The sequence below is a fragment of the Sinohyriopsis cumingii genome, chromosome 14 (assembly GCF_028554795.1).
Source record: "Sinohyriopsis cumingii isolate HCF-2022 chromosome 14, ASM2855479v2, whole genome shotgun sequence".
Lineage (NCBI taxonomy): Eukaryota > Metazoa > Mollusca > Bivalvia > Unionida > Unionidae > Sinohyriopsis > Sinohyriopsis cumingii.
Window position 1 is genome coordinate 4,112,574 of NC_142974.1, and position 17,693 is coordinate 4,130,266.

At 34.8% G+C, this 17,693-nt stretch overlaps 2 protein-coding genes and 1 long non-coding RNA gene across 3 annotated transcripts in view; 2 read left to right on the forward strand and 1 right to left on the reverse strand.

Moving 5' to 3' along the window:
* LOC149783115 (uncharacterized) overlaps positions 1 to 17,314 on the forward strand; it is a 38,060-nt gene extending 20,746 nt beyond the window's left edge. Inside the window, exon 3 of the long non-coding RNA XR_016413548.1 lies at positions 17,140 to 17,314. This is a non-coding gene — a long non-coding RNA (uncharacterized LOC149783115). The remainder of the gene's footprint in view (positions 1 to 17,139) is intronic.
* On the forward strand, positions 260 to 3,725 carry LOC149783116 (uncharacterized). The gene is made up of 2 exons (XM_089931333.1): positions 260 to 2,679; positions 3,322 to 3,725. Exon 1 carries the CDS (start codon positions 260 to 262, stop codon positions 2,597 to 2,599), a length of 2,340 nt encoding a protein of 779 aa, XP_089787459.1. The 3' UTR covers positions 2,600 to 2,679; positions 3,322 to 3,725.
* Positions 10,890 to 15,939, reverse strand: LOC149783117 (uncharacterized). The gene is made up of 2 exons (XM_089933350.1): positions 15,097 to 15,939; positions 10,890 to 11,228 (listed from the first exon to the last, which is right to left on the reverse strand). The coding sequence occupies exons 1-2, from the start codon at positions 15,937 to 15,939 to the stop codon at positions 10,890 to 10,892; spliced, it is 1,182 nt and encodes a 393-aa protein (XP_089789476.1).
* Positions 17,315 to 17,693: the final 379 nt, after the last annotated feature.

Here is a 17,693-nt window from a genome sequence, read left to right on the forward strand (position 1 = left end):
TCACATGCAGAGGAGCTGGAAAAAAATTTGTGTGATCAGGAGTTATCCGTCAGCCAGCTTGAATTGAGATGGGGACAAATGTTGAAAGAATTCATTAAGAAAACATCCACTGAGAATAAAACGTTTTCCCTGCATATTGATATAATGAGGCATTGTGACGAAATTGTAGCCATCGCCGTTGCTGAAAGACTAGGAGGAAAAGATGGATACAACTTACTCCTGGCCGGTGTGAAGTCTTCACTTCCGTTCTCATTCTTAAATGGAGCTTCCAGTTATGCTGGATTTTTGCACACGGCTTTTGATAGAACATTACAAATCAAGTCACTTTCACAGACAAATGAAACATGCTCTATTCAGTACCTCTCACAATGGTAGTATTGTCAGGTTTGGATTAGACACTGCTCGAGAGATTGACCACAGAGATGCAAAGAAATGTATTCGACCAGGGGCCACACTAAGCAATGTAATGATAAGGATGTCCACAGTAGACGAGCAGAGACAAGTCCATAAAGTAATCCAGTCTGTCATCTCAGGAGAGGATGCTTCAAAGATTAAGCAAGATGAGAAAAAAGATGAAGAGATAGCATCCAAAATTTCAGAAAGGTGCATGGGAAGAAAAGCCAGTGATAATGACTTGGGCCATATTGTAAGAACAGTTGGTCTGATACATCGAAGAAAGGGAATGTCATCAAGTTTTGATCCCATTCTAAGAAATGTATATCACAAGGAGAATCCAGAGGTTCAGCAAGAGATGTTAGACTCAACCACAGAAGAGATAGGAACATTCATGATTCACAGATATGCAGCAAGAGAGTGTCTATTGGGTATGACACTTAGTAATTGTCCTAACACTGAATTGATAAACGGACCCAACCATCTCATTAACAGAATAAAAAGATCAAAAGGGTCAACAATCAAGAGGACTAAAGGCGTACCAAAAAATACATCATATAAGAGCATGAAAGAAAAAAGCGAGGAGAAAAGAAAAAGGACAGTAAAGAAGATGACAACGATTGTGGACTGTCTAAGCTCTTCCATGAATACTTGTCAGTCAATCTTTAAGCCAGATGGGACAAAATCATCCACTAATAAATCAGCTGGTGTGAAAAGAGCTCTTCTCGAGTTGATAAAGAAAATATCTGATACCAGAGCTACAAGTGAGCAAAAGGACAATTTGCCAGACTTAGATGAGTTCATCCTAACAGATTTCAAAGCTGTTCCACCGACCATAAAGGAACAAACGAAAGCTTCAGTTGTAGAATTTGCCGGTGTGAAGTTCAAGACATCAGCTTCGACTGGAGACCAGTACTTAGAGTACGTATCAAAGGCAATTCTTCACAAGCTGATAGGACACCTTCCAAATTTACGTCACATTGTTATATGTGAGGAAAAATATTCCTTCACACCAGACACACTAAAAGCACATACAAGAAAAATGCGGGATTCTAAAGGAAAAATATCTATCTTACATTTGAAGGAAGAAAAAGAGGTGATCAGTGAAGATAAATTTCACAAGCCCTCTGTTGTGGGAACAGCGACCGGCAAGAAACTTGTAAATTCCTATTTAGGCAATCACATTGATCAGTTTCTTCTTAAGCAAAATATTATACTGGATATAGACAGTGAAGCTCTGCTGACAGCATGTCATTGCCAAGAGGTCCCCTGCACATGTTGTCCTTTCACAACACCGCTGAGAGTTCGATTTACTTCCGAATCAGGAATTGTTGGTATGGAGAAGCTGTCTAACATCAGGCAGAGAAAGGGAGAAGCAGAAATGGCTCAACTTGATTGGATGAAGGAGCTTGATGCTGAGTTGTCTGATGGAGATTCTGTTGTCAACTTTGTATCATCAGCTGATATCGACACAGTCCTAATTCACCTATTTGGTATCAGTCTCCACTGGAAAAGAAACCAAACTGGAACCTTTACACGCCATGTTTATGTTTGGCTACAGAAACAAAAGCCTGAGCTGTACAACATTTCCAGAATCATAGAAAGTATTGAAAGATACTTCAATAAGAAGTATTCGGCGGCTCTGATTGCCATCATTTTGTGCATGGGAGGAAATAACTTTTTGCCACGACATTATGGAATTTCACACGAAAAGATTTTAATGAAAGCCATTGACAATCAAGGTCTTGAGCTTTTCAAACTCTTTCACATGGAAATCCATGAGACAGATGAGTCAATTTCATCCATAATGCTAACTATTGATGTATACATTTCCTTTTTAAAGGATTTGTACTGTCCAAAGATCTACAATGCAGCTGCATTGTCCTTTGAAGAAGTAAGGCAAATGACAATCAAAATGCCTGGGAAAGAATTCCGACATCCACAAACATGGATGCCCCCGGAAAGTGCCCTGAGGAATTTAGGAAACCTTATTCAAGTTCAGATAGATTATTTATTGACTATATGGTGTCACGAGGCCGCTTTGCCAGATCTTCTTCGATACTGTTGTATTTCCATGTGTCCAGACGGTGAAGTTTATTACAGTTTTGGAGATGATGTTCATGTATCTGACAAAGAACAATTATTATCAATACCAGAGGAGCTACTCCAGGAGAAAATTAATTGCGCGAAACAAACTAGAGTATGAACATCAAAGAAACGTGCCTTGCATGATACACCATGCAGACAGAATCCGAGAAAACGACAGCCTCTAATGTCAACTCCAAGGTAAGCATACAAACATTTTTCACTCAATAAATTTCTTTTTTCTCTCTTTATCTTTCTTTTTCGGTTCTCTATGAACAAGCTGTGCAGTTGAATTTGAATTGTAATTAAGCACACCACACATGCATACATGTACATTGCCATTATACACAGTTTAAATTATTCTATTTGATCATAAAATGCTTCAGTAAGGTTTATCAGATAGCTATTCATAAAATAAACAAAATTATTTTTAGACCATTTTAAATGTATAGCTACTTCTCATAGATTTCTGCTTCTCATTTTTCCTGGCAACATCTTTGAAAGAAAAACTGTTAACTTAGCCGCTAAATATGGGGAAAATTTGTACTGGACTGTTTTGGTTAAACGTCACATATCGAATGGCCAATTGTAGATCAATTTACATTTTATCAACATCAGTACTTATTTTCCTCAGTAGATACATTCTTCTTGGGACAAAAACTTTGCATGCATCTATGTGTTAATTATCCGTATTAAACTGATTTATATACCTTACCGTGGTGCATCTATATATACAGTTTTGAGGAACCCATAAATCGCATTCCATCAAGATCTATTTTTGAATCTAAGTTTCATTGTTTACCATACAGCAGTGTACTTGGATGAATTTGTGTTCTTTTCCAGAAAGATGAAGTTTTCCTAGCGATCAGCAACCAGACGTTGTAAAACACAACAAATAATGTACTACAGGACTTAGAAAGGAATGATGAAAATATTGAATGGCCATTAAAGTCCAATGCAATTCAGATAGGATAACGACTCATACCTTAATAAGGAATTCATTTGAAATGGAAATAACACACAATGTGGACAGTGTACCCCATAGGGCAGCATTTTGAACAGTTGTAAATACTATGCTCAAATAATTATAGGATCTTGTAATAAGCATGGATAGACGCATAGTTGATATCGTACCATAGATGTTACCTCTGATGTGTTCTGGTTCGGATGTACGAAATGTTTATGTAAACTTTGACAATACTTTTAATTTACATATCATCATTTGGAAAATAAATATCAGATTCGTTCATTGGACTTTATTAATTTACAGTGCAGTCTGCAATAGATGTTAAACATATTTTGTACAAAAGTGTTACAGTAGAAGAGTCATATGTAAAAATGGGGCATAGCAAATGATTTTTTCATAAGTTCATGTGTTTACCATTTTAGAATTTCTAAAAGTATTATGTGATATTTTTTTTTTAAAAATGCACATTCATTGAAATTAAAAAAGCAGGTGCATTATTCTTTGAGACCGACAAATTACAATGTGGGATGTAACAACATTTATATGGACTATTCATAAAACCATATAGAATGTTTCTATGTGGCTGAAAGAAAAAAATCATATGAAGTAATAAGCCTTTATAGTACAGTAATGAAATGCATATAAAACGACACTCATTATATTGTCCAAACACTTGCTTCAGTTGCAATATTTGGAGGTTCTGTGAACTAATAACCGGGTTCATACAGTAGTTTACACCAGCCTGGAAAAACTCATCAGGCTCACACAGGCATGGGCTTAGGATGTTAATAGCAGAGGGCCATTCAGCTGGGGTGTCATATTACCTTGGATAGAAACTATCCAAATTTTTGGGGCCTGTCCTATGAGTATTATGACTCTGCCCAGAAAAAAGTCCTTTGTCCCATGATATGGCAACTTATGGTCACTCTTTAGATGATAGCAGTGAGGTTATGTTCTCCTTCTTAGAGCCAACATCTGAAATTTCTGATCTCAATGAGACCAGTGGGACATGTGTGCAAGTAATTCAGCTCCATAGAGGACATGTTTTCAAAGAATTTATTGAGTTCTTCTTGAAAAAGAGTAGTTTGGATTTAAGGGGCACAAACATTGAAGTAGAAATGATATTACCCAATGGTCAAAAAGAGGCTGGGGAGGACAGGGGTGGTATTTTACGCGATGCACTGTCAGAATTTTGGCATACATTCTATGAAACAAGCCCAATTGGCAATCATATTAAAGTTGCAGTGATTTCTCACATCATGACTGACAAACATTGGAAGGCTTGTGCTAAAATAATTGTTCTTGGGTACAAACAAGAGAGATATTTCCCCATTCAGCTTGCTTTACCTTTTCTGTCAAGTGCAATGGATGGTCCAGGCAACAGTCATACCGACATTGACTGTCTTGTCAGTATATTTATGGAATGTGTTCCTGACATGGAAAGGGATGTATTTCGGAAAGCAATAACTGATTTTGAATCTGTAAACTTTGACGATATACTTGAAGCTTGTGAATCTCATGATGTGTGTCACAGACCAACCAAAGATAACATTAGTACAATCCTGAAACAAGTGGCCCACAAGGAGCTCATCCAGGCACCTGCCTTTGTTGCTGAAAGTTGGCATGATATTTTCTGTTTGGATCTTCAACCATTGTTACCAGGAGACCTTAATGAATTATTTTTATGTCTGGCTTCCACAACAAAAAAAGTGCTGCAAATACTGGATGTTCCAGATGACTTGTCCAGTGTACAGAGGGAAACTGTTCAGTACCTGAAGATGTATATTAAAGGTCTTTCTGAAGACATGCTGAGGAACTTCTTGAGATTTGTCACAGGTAAGCATGCAAAGTATAAGAAACTCACAGTATATCAATAATTATTTAAACTCATCAGGTAGTACATGTAGTCCCAAAGGATGTATTAAGATTAATAACTGCAGAAAACAATTGATGATGAAGAATAGGCCATTTCAGTATTTTTCTGACATGAATAATTTTGGCAATGTGTAGGCTTTAAATAGTCGATAATTGATTGGTTATGCATTCAGTTTGGATGAGAGTGGACATAGGAAAGTAGGCAGTATCTAGGATGAAAGTAAATATATCCATGGCAGAAATAATACTTGTGTAGATGATTGATTGGTATGCAGAGGATTTATGGGGTCATTGTGAACTAGATATTTGAAATCAAGAACTTTTCATCATGTTTTATACAACTAATCAACTGCATTGCAGTTGATTACCTACCAAAGTACCTAATTACATAATCTGTTAATTTTGGATGGGAAAAGGGGTGAACTATTAATTTCTGTATCATTTTTTTATACCACAGCTTCACCACTGTTTCCAGATATATTGCATGAATTGTAAAACAGAACCCTATTGGATACCTAAAGTTTAAGGTTGCTGTTACCCGTGTAATAAGCATTTTTTCCCCATGTTCCTCCTTAGCTTTTAACACCCGTTACTACTACACAGCAGCTAATGGACTGCACCAGCTTGGGAATTTAACAAACAGTATGATGACCTTCTGAGGAAGATATGATTAGATTTTCACTTTTTTGATGTGGTTATAGTTGCCAGTGTGGTCTTTTTATGCCCTTCCTATTCATCCCTAGGGACATAGTGTTACTCTGTGTTTTCATAAGTACATACTTGCACCCCACATTGATTCTATCAAGCATTTGAAAGACTAAGTGTATTTAAGCTGAAGTTGGTACATTACAGTGTTTATCTGGAATATCTTACACCAAGTTACATTTTTAACAAAATCTGATTTTTTATATTTGCTTCAAGTTTATCTCCCTTTATCAAATTAGAATTTTTATTTCCACTCATTTACTTTGGAAATATGGTATAAAAAACCTTTATACAAAAGATGATGTAAAAATGCCTTGGTTAACTGGGATTATAACTGAAATCACTTTATGTTTGATGGAGTTATGACTCTTTATCTGATTCAAACTACCATTGCTTCTAAATAACTTATGAAACGTGGAATATATTACTTTATTTTTAGTGTTTAAATGGTTTAATTGAAACACGGCTCCAAGCAGAGTGTGACTAGCTTATATAAGAAACCTTCATTTTTTCATAAAATGAAATTAACAGTTTTTTACTGGGCTGAACTGTAAGTGTCGATGAACTATGCCAAGCTCTGATTCAGCTTCCTTCATTTCTTACATTGCTGCTTTAAAAATCATTTTCAAAGTAATATTTGACTACATGTATTTCATCAATTGTGGTCATCAAATAATATGACTAGTAGAACGAGTTGGGCACTAAATATGATTACTTCATTACATGTATTATGTCCATGGGTTGTTTTGATCTCATAAAAGGATCCTTGCCCCCCCCAACACTCCCCTTCTCATAAATTTCGTAATTGTATACTTAAGTATCAATAAACATAAACAATACTGCATGAAAATATACTTGCAGCTAATCAAATAGATTAATGTCGACCTAGAACAGTGATATGTATATCTATATTGTGTGACTACTGACTGTACAAAGGATATCTATTCAGTTAGTTTGTTGTGACTCTGAATTCACCAGGAGACCAATCGCACATACCTGTGGCTGTGTTCTTGAATTACCATCAAATTATGAGAGCTTTGTTGAATTCCGCAGAGAATTTAATGGTATATTGGAATCACGCATCTGGATTATGGATATAATATAACCATGCAGTAATTTTATGCCGTACAGTCATTCATTTTTTTCATAGAAAATGTTTTGCAATGATGTTAAGGATAGTGTGGAATACATTCAGAATCATGTGTATTCTTGCCTTCAATATGCTTGCATAATTGTTCTTGAATATATTTTCATAGTTACTTGATTGCACCTTTGGTTTCAGGGCATTAGTTCACCTGAATTTGTTCATATTTTTCCAGTTTGTGCATATTCCTAAATTCATTTCCTCTGTGTGTGTGTGTGTGTGTGTGTGTGTGTGTGTGTGTGTGTGTTTGGCTCTAGTAGTACCATACTGTATATAATATAGAAATTTGTTACAAAACTGCATGCAGTTCATGCAGTTGGTTAAAATGCATTCTTGGTGATGCATGTCATTGAACATTTGTAGTATGCAGATAATACAGACAAGTTTGTGTTTAAAATTTTGTTCATTTTGAACTGTCATTGGTTGCAAATAGCATGAGAAATGTACAAATTGTCATTCTGAGGATAGACAAACTATTCATATTTTTAAAAAATATTTAGATATAGGGCGACTTTTGAATTGTAAGCTAATCTGTCTTAATATGGTATGGACCTGCATCTGTCATGCATCATACTTAGCTGTTTTCTACATCTATTTCAGATCTATTCAGCATTTAAACAAATTTAACTGGCAGCATCCTGAGGACAATACCTTAAAATTTTTTGAGCTTCTTTCCAGTATTATCACCACAGGTAAAACCCGTTATAACACGATGCTCAGTCCAAAGAATAACATAGTGATAAAAGTGTGATTGTGTTAACAAATTTTTTGACAAACTTCCCCATAGAAATGCATTGAAACTTCAATGTCATCAGTTTTAACTAACCTCTTGATCATATAATCTGCAAAGGATACAAATAATTGGCTTTTCCGAGAGCATGTATTTAGGATGTTGAAAGGAGAGGTCACCTTAAATTAAAAAATGGGAGCCATGCTGCCATCACGTTATAAACAGAATTGCATTATAATGAATCTTGTTATAATGGGTTTTACCTGTATTACAAAAAATGGAAACAGAACTTAGAATGACTGCTCTTAAACTAGGTGACATAATTTGACCAAATTCCAAGTTTTGATAAATGATACCAATCCATTGGCAGAAGCTATGGATAATAAAGAGGTATTATGGACTCATGTTGGCTTTTTGATTTACCAGGCTTAATTTTATGTAAGCATATTTTGGTGAAGTAAGTGAAGCTAAACATGGTGAGTTTTATTGCCAGTGAAATACCAGCATAACAATGAGGTGATCTGTGCTTTCTTGTTTCTGTTCTAGAAGTTTTCAAAACAGATTTTGATAACAATTGCTATATGTCTAACTTTATGGACTTTAAAATTTAGAATACCAGCATATTGTTCATCTACCTTTACTTTAGTACATCACAAGTTTGTGTCAAACTAATTCACATTTTGAATGGTGATTATTAGCAAACTTTGTTAGAATGCATGTAACTGCATTAAACCTACTTATTTTGTATATTAAGAATTATATAAAGATACTGACCACAAATTTCACCTTAGAAAATGTTTCAGACACAATTTGAGTTAAATATGTACTCAAGTTGAAAAGTTCTATACAAGTGAGATCAGACCTTCACTGTTTTCCCTTTACCCTCATTTGTGCTTCAGAAATCCCCAAATGTTTAATTTGACCCACAGTTCTTACACCAAGGGGATATCTCTTTTTTTACTGAAGTTGACCTCCAGTTCTAGCATAAAGGTGACTTATTACTCTCAGTCCTTCACCTCTAGGGAAACACTGAATCTTGTCTCCAACTGGTTGACCTTGTGGATATACTAGAGGTGTTATTTTTAAAGAAACTGATTAAGCTTGCTATTCTGAATTTATGTTAATAAAATCTTGTTAGAATTTGCTACTTACAAAACATATACCAATAAATGACTTACTCTTGGCTTAGATTACTTGTTCTTGCTACCATCGCAGAGACTTTATAACAGATACAAAATATTGATGACGTTTAATATTTTGGATCAAACTGAGATCTTGGTCAAACTTCATTCTTATACTTTTAATGGGGTTTGTATCAAGGCCAATACAAGGTTAGCAATATCAGGTCCACTTGGGCCACATGGTAACACTAATAACCTTTTGAGGAAATTTGAACATACTTGTTGATTGCATATTTTTTTTATTCATTTATTAGTATTTTCTTGCAAACACTTGCTGAAAGAAGTATAGTGTGATAGAACATAGTATGATCTCCACAAGGTTGATACTTCACAATACTAAACCTCATTTTACAATTCACCAAACATAATTAGATCAAATATATACAAATATGTTGATAAATGCTTTGTCATAATGAAAACCTCACTCCAATGAACATTTTACTTATATCAAAATCCATTATAGCATGGGACCATTATATGTGGCACTTATCAAGGTCACAACAATATTTCGGTACTTGAAAACATTTGTTATGTTGTAAACAATACAGAGCAATAAATATATATTTAGTAAATAGTTTCTGAGTACCTGTCCCTCAAGGGACTTTTACTTTTAAACCATGGATAGCATGAAGCAATGCTAAAACTGTTTTAAATGAAACATAGGGACACATGTTTGCAAGAAATGATTTGATATGTTACTATATGAAAAATCAGGCATAGAAATATAACAGTGAACATTTTCAACACATCTTACCGAACCTTCAATTTTTAAAACACAATTTTGCGATTATTTTAATTTTTTTAAAAATTATTTTCCTTCATAGCATAAGGAAATGTTTTTTGTAAAAGATACATTAATACCTCTTTGTGCATTCATAATCTTTTGTGTTTTATTGTTTTGGTAAACTTTCAAATAAACTTGATTTGTTCAAAAACTTGTATTTTAGTCTTTCTGTCTACATGTACCTAACTAGGTCAGTATTTGCACGTGTAAAGCACTGTGACAACTGAAAGTTTCCAAAAGCCTGTAAATGTTATAAAGGGACACTGACTGGCATTCACAATCATTACTAGCTTTTTTATGTGCTATGCATTTCATTTGATCAGCTGTGGTGGAAAATGTTCGATCCACAATGCGCCTTTTCTGTAATGGAGTTTTCTTGAATCAGTATTTCCAATTTATCCACCCATCCATGCATTGGCTTTTCTTGTACGATATATCATGAGGATTATAGCTGATTCTACGAGATATTACTGAGACAATCAGAACCATGCAGTTGTGTAAGCTTACTGGCAATCAAGTAAAACCTAAGCAATTTGACACATCAAAGTCTTCAGTGTCCATAGTTTATCCAAACTGGCCATATGTATGACTTTCTTTATGACATCGCTGTTTCTACCAGATCCATCTATTTATTGATTTATTCATGCATCCATGAATAAATAGAATATGATAATTGTCATAAAATAGGCATTATATATTAAAATGTACAATTTTATTACTTCAGGATATTGAAGTTGTTGAAATATGCACTGATTTATATTTTTTTTAAAGTTAAAACTGTATGCAGACCTTTTGGTTGAGGAAAAAGAAGACATATTATTAGATATTACCCTAATTTTTGATGCCATTGAACATAGTATATAAAACTTTACAATAAACGACACATTTATGGAACTTAAAGAATATTTACATTTCTTTAACTATTGTTTGAGAGAGCTGATAAAATATAATTCCTAATCATGAACAAACATCGCAGATATACAGCTTTTGCTACGCTCTTGATTAGTAAGCAACTAATTAAGATTTCACTGTAGATTTTCAAGATCCTGCCTGATATTGTTCCTTAGAAAAAGGTACAAATCTAGGCCTTCATAAGGGTCAGTAGGGAATGCTAGTCTCTCTTCTTCCAAGATGAATGCACATAAGTCAAATATTTCCTTGTCACAAGGATATGTTTCTCTAAAAAGACACTCAGCTATGCAAGTGTTGATGTCTTCGATTGGGACACCTGACTGAAAATTTTGAGTTCCATATAGTGTAGGAATTTGGTACATAACTGCAGGGTGTCCACTTGGCATAAGTGAGTTTCTTGTTGGCCTAATGTGATGCATGTTCCACACCTTCACAACTTCATCCAACTCATCCTGCAATATTATTAGAACTCTCTTGTATACCCATCTTTAACAGTCTATACATATTATTTGTAAGACAAAAATTATATTCTTGTTTTTTGATATGGAATAAGTACGATTTTACAGTGAATATTTAGGATTAATGCTTGGATGAAACATCATCATCATAATTCTTAAAATACATTGAAACATTTATTTTATAAATGTAATAAGTCGTGAAGACTTTGCTGCCATGTATTAAGAAAAATTGCCCACATGTCCAAATTCTTATTTTGCCTAAAGGATCATTTAAGAACAAATTATTTTTTGCAGAATAAATAAATAGTCTTACTTCAAGCAAAGACTTTAAAAAATGTTACACATCTTCCCCAAAAAAAAAGGATATATTTTAAGAATCTTTATCACACATGTTTATGTCAACAATGCATGACAGCTGGGACACAACTGGAGAGGATCATCTTCCATACATGTGACATATATAATTCCAAAATGTGATCTGTCACACATTTATTAAAATGTGGTGGAGTTCAGAGGTCATAGATTCTTAACAACTGACATATATTCAAGTTTCTTTTAAGGCAATGATACAAAAACAATAGGGACTTTTAAGTGATAAAACTATACCAAGTCTTTCATTTTCTCTCGTCATTTATCATCTCATTTCTATACCCCTCAGAATAAACTAGAGGGAAAACAAACAAAAAATATCAAGAAATTATAATCAACATCACCACCACAGGTTCACATCATCAACAGCAACAATATTATTTATTGCTTGTATTTTTTCAGCGGTTTAAAGTCTTTTACCAATTGCATACATGCAGCAAATTGGTATATATCAAAAGCACAACTGCATACTGACAGCAAATTGGTATATATCAAAAGCACAATACCCCGCACACAGTACAAACAAAAACAAATGAACATGCACATACCAATATGTGCTAAATATCCATATGACATAAGGTCAGCATTTACTCACAGCCTCGTCTTGGAGCAATGACAATGCAATCATCATCAGTGTATCCAGTTTTCAATACAATTTTCTAATATATATATATATATATATATATATATATATATATATATATATATACACACACACAACACACATACACCATGTCGGCTTATTCTGGGTGTCGTGTAATTCTGCGCAACGATACATCATTTCTGTAAACGATGGATCATGTGTTGTTTTTGGTCGACAATACAATTTGTGCAAAAAAGAATGAATGTCCTTTAAATAATGAAAGTGATATTCATAAAGTGTACACAAATATTTCATATTTCTATTCTAAATGCATGTGAAAATGTGAATTCTAATGGTCAACCACAGGTGCTCAAAGCGAGGTTGATGTTGAAAAAAGCAACAACCAGAAGGAACAAAATTATACAGAGTGACATAATTATCTCAGATTACCGCCATGGCTCCATTCTGACATAGGACCCTGTTTATCATACCTTAAAAGAGACAATTTGTCAACTTGCCGTTCGAAATGATTCTCAGTAGTCTGTTTCGTGTTACGTGTTTAGGCTCGAATAAACAGTAACACAGAAAGTGTGAAAACAACAAACTTTTTAAAATTTAACAAATAATTTATTGTCCTGGAAAATTCTGTAAAAATGGAAAAAGAAGAAGAACTTAGGGTTTCAGAATCAAATCCAAAAATGATCTAAGAATAATCCATGAATTAAATTGCAAAGGTCCTAGTAATAAATTTTCTAATAATTTCAAGTTCGAACCCTGATGGAAAATCCAAGATGGATGACGATGACATATGCTGTAGTCAGTACTGTGTTTATCTACAGTTCCTTGAAGAAATACAAATAATGGCACTCCAGTGTTGGAAATCCAAATTAAATTTGTAAGCAATGTCTTTCCAAAATTTGTGTGTGAGCACTCCTCGAAATATTTCCAGAGAATAAAGAATTAATCCCTTTGAAATCCAACTGATCTGAAGAATTATTATAGCTCAAATCTGGCTACAACACATTAACTTGACATCAGTATGAAAAGCCCAAAACTGAGAAATATCTCTCAAACCAAAGATTATATTGTATCATAAGAAGCAGTTTCGAATTTCCCCCAAGTTGCGAAATCAGAGGGGGTCACGTGATCATGTTTATATCACATACACAGAATATGGCCTTGATTAGACCAATGATTTTATTCCCAGAATAAAAAATTAAAAAAAGTGTTTACTTCTTAACCCATGTAGTCCCATCATGACCTTGACAACAACCAATCATTTTAAAATAAAATATAACTTTGTTTACTAATTCTGAATCCAGTTCAGAATTTAGATCAACACCTGTTGTTTAGAAACTAACAGTCAAGGTCAAACACTGTTCTGAAAAAGTATCATCTCTAGTGAATAAATTTACATTACATAAGCATGTAAGAAAAATAAAAATTTAAAACTGACAAGCAAACAATTGAATTAATATATATATATATATATATATATATATATATATATATATATATATATATATATATATATTAAATCACATATACGTAACATTCTAAATTCTTTAATATTTTTTTCCCATAAAAGAGACGTAAACACCTTACATCATTTTCATTGTTTCTCTTCAACATAATTGCTTATTTTTATAAAGTGTTGAACTTTTACAAATTTTCTTTTTCAAAATTGGTTTAGTTGGCTTAATATCTCTCGCCGTTTAGTGGCATTGTTACGATGAATTTTGTAAAACCAGCTATAAACCTGACCTAGTTCATCGGCTAAAATGCAGACGGAAAGAGTCTAAAGTAATGCATTTCATTTCCATAGCCTGACGCATAAACATTACATCTTTTCAAAGCCATGTGCAGAATAGGCTGATATATCGCGAATCACGAAAACACAGGGGTGGTATCCTGTATGTCAGAAATTTGTCTTATGTTGAACATAATGTTCTGGTAACAATTGCAACTTTTCAAATGGTAAGCATTGCAGTATCGTATTTTCGTCAATCGGTCGAATTCGTTATGCGGTTTGCGCCAATATTGTTGACAGAAACCTTACATGCGCAGAAAAGTCAGAGAGCAATAAATACACGCGATCCTATACAGTTGGTTATAGCCACTATGACATTGTTAAGATGATTAGTTTTCGTGCTAATTCTGAAAACTGACAGTATTTACTTGCAAAATACTTTGTGCTGTTTGAGTCGGTTATTTAGTTGCTCAAAAAGTACGCACAATTTTGAGTGTGTGTATGTGTGTATTTGTTTTGGATTTTTAACGTAACTTTAACAATTTTTTTCAGTCATATCCCTTCGATGTCTGCAGTGTGGCAGTTTATAGTGATTCTAGTACAGAGGCATCATGCCTAAGACACGCGGTATCATGTCCCACCAGGTCACATTATCCTGACATTAGGACGACCAGTCCTAACCTCTTAATGCTGAGCACCAAGCGAGGCAGCTGCTAGTACAACTTTTATAAGTCTTTACGACTCGGCTGGGGTTAAAACCCGCGATCTCCCGCATTCGAAGCGGACGCTCTAACCGCTTAGGCCACTGGAGCGGTCCGCACAGCTTTGAAAATTGAAACAATATGTGAGCATAAAATATCTCTTCCAACAATATCTTTGGTTTTCTGGTACAAATGTTCGTACCAACGTTGAAATTAGATGTAATGTTAACCATACCAAAGAACAACTTATCTCGAATATCCGCTTTAAAACATGCGCAGAGATCGCAGTGAGGGTACACAGCGTAAGTGCAGTAAAAAAATAGCCCCAGCTGAAATATGCGAAGGGATAAGTGCTGACCTCATGGGATTTAGCATTTCACTTCACTTCCGATCATTTATGATCATGTTCAGTCATCTATATCCTAATTTTTGTTTCAGAAAAGGTAATTAGTTTTATACCTGGATCATTCCCATGAAGCAAAATTGTAGAATGCTTTTGTCCAAAATGTCTCCACCAAAGTGACCATCATTTCGAATACGTTGAAAGAGATCAATCCAGAATTCTGCACACTGTTTTCGAAAATGTACCCACCAACACTCGATCCTCTGGTTATGGGTACTGGCACCTTCTAAGAATGCATTCTCATTAATGTGTTCATTTTGCCTGTTTCTCCTCAGAAAACGCTGGAAACTCTTGACGTAACAATTTTCAGTTCCAAGGTCGCCTCTTACGAGAGTGGGTACTCCACCTAATTTTCCAACAGTACTTATAAAATAACCACCTATGATTCTTGGATCGCTGGAATTATGATACACATAAAGCCATACAATATTTCTTGAATATCCGTCGATACATCCATTTATACAGAATCCATACGGCTTCAACTTATCGTACGAATCAATGTGCCAGATATAATTGGGTCCTTTGGCAAAATATTCCCGTCTATAGAGACGTCGTGCTCTTCTAGCCTGGCACCCACTAGGATCCAAGGCGGATAGAATGAGTCGCACGTCTTCTTTTCTTACTTTTAAACCATTAGCCACACATTTTGCGTGCATCCATCGATATCCATGTAATTGACCTGAACGATTGACTTCATTGGATATAAAGAATGGTACATTTGCTACATCGCTGTACTCTTGATGCCTTGAAAGACCTCTAAATTTTAGTATGCGTCTTAGATGACGTTCACTGATGGTAATCCCATGTTGAACTGAAAGAACAGTGATGATGTCTTTATAAAGAAGTCCTAGTTTGAAGTAAAACTTAATAAGCTCAATTCTGACGCCAGCATCCGCCATTGTAATGCAATAATCAAGTACACAATGTATACAGAGGGAACAAATTGTTAAGCCACTAGAGGTTTTGAGGGAATGAATTATTAACTTGATGAAACGAATTCTTATTTTGAGGGAACAAATCATTATCTTGAGGGAACAAAATAATAACTTGTGCGAACGAATTAGCAATTTGAGGGAACCAAATGTTAATTTGAGGGAATAAATTATTATTTTGAGGGAACGAATTGTTAATTTGAGGGAACGAATTAATATTTTGAGGGAACGAAATGCTAACTAGAGGGAACAAATTATTAATTTGAGGGAACGAATAATAACTTGTGCGAACGAATTCGCAATTTGAGGGAACGAAATGTTAATTTGAGGGAACGAATTATTATCTTGAGGGAACGAAATATTAACTTGAGGGAACGTAATATCAATTTGAGGGAGCGAATTATTATTTTGAGGGAACGAAATATTAATTTGAGGGAACGAATTAATATTTTGAGGGAACGAAATGAAACTTGAGGGAACAAATTATTAATTTGAGGGAACGAATAATAACTTGAAGGAACAAAATAATAACTTGTGCGAACGAATTCGCAATTTGAGGTAATGAAATGTTAATTTGAGGGAACGAATTATTATCTTGAGGGAACGAAATATTAACTTGAGGAAACGTAATATCAATTTGTGGGAACGAATTATTATTTCGAGGGAACGAAGTGCTAACTTGAGGGAACAAATTATTAATTTGAGGGAGCGAATATTAACTTGAGGGAACAAAATAATAATTTGTGCGAACGAATTAGGAATTTGAGGGAACGAAATGTTAATTTGAGGGAACGAATTATTATTTTGAGGGAACGAAATAATATTTTTTATCTCGTGTCCTCTCTGGGGCTCCGTAAGCAGCAGCAGCTTGTTTACAACTGTAAATAATGGAGGAGACATCGTTTGTTTTTTTTAAAAAAATGTTTGCTGTCATATAAAGTGAAACTGATATGTGTGTGTCACTGTCTGGTCGTTGACGTTCTAATATCACAACGTGTCATACGAGGAAACAAGAGTTTAATTTTTGAAAGCCTCCTAGATGTAAGACAGAGTAGAATGAAACTAACAGGTTTGCCTGTTTCTTTGTTATATGGGCCCACTGACACCCATCCTAGCCTCTACCCTCCTCCTCCCGATATATACATATTTGATCACTTTTAATTTTAGCCCGCTTGGGTGGAAACACACACGCCACGTGAGCGAGCCAGTCATGGGAATATAGGCGAGGACGGGTGTCAATGTCTGCAAGTTAGCTAAAAAGTTCACGAGCCCCACTTCATTACTACTCTAGTCTGCAGTGATTCTGGAAGCGACAAAAGATCCTGCAGAGAGTGATGTAATCAGACAGGCAAGTCTACGGTAGCATTACATAAGAATATTTCATCCGACTTTTTATGCATGTAAATCCGCGCTGTTTCTTTTCTTAGTGCCAGTAAGTATGTGATTTTCCATTTCCCCATCCACAACGATTATTTTATCCTCGATTTACAACCGTGTACATTTTACGGATCACTATGAGACTGATATATGTGGCCACAAATAATTCGGAATAGATAGGGAGTTTCATTTTATCCTTGGCTAATTCATGGAACATTCTCACTTAATAATCCCCCCTTAGTGGGCGGCTTTTTACTTTTCACTTTTTGTGGTTGGACTTTTTTTGCTTACTTTTGTGGCCGGACTTTCACTGGACATTTTTGTGGGTCCACTCTTTATGGGTC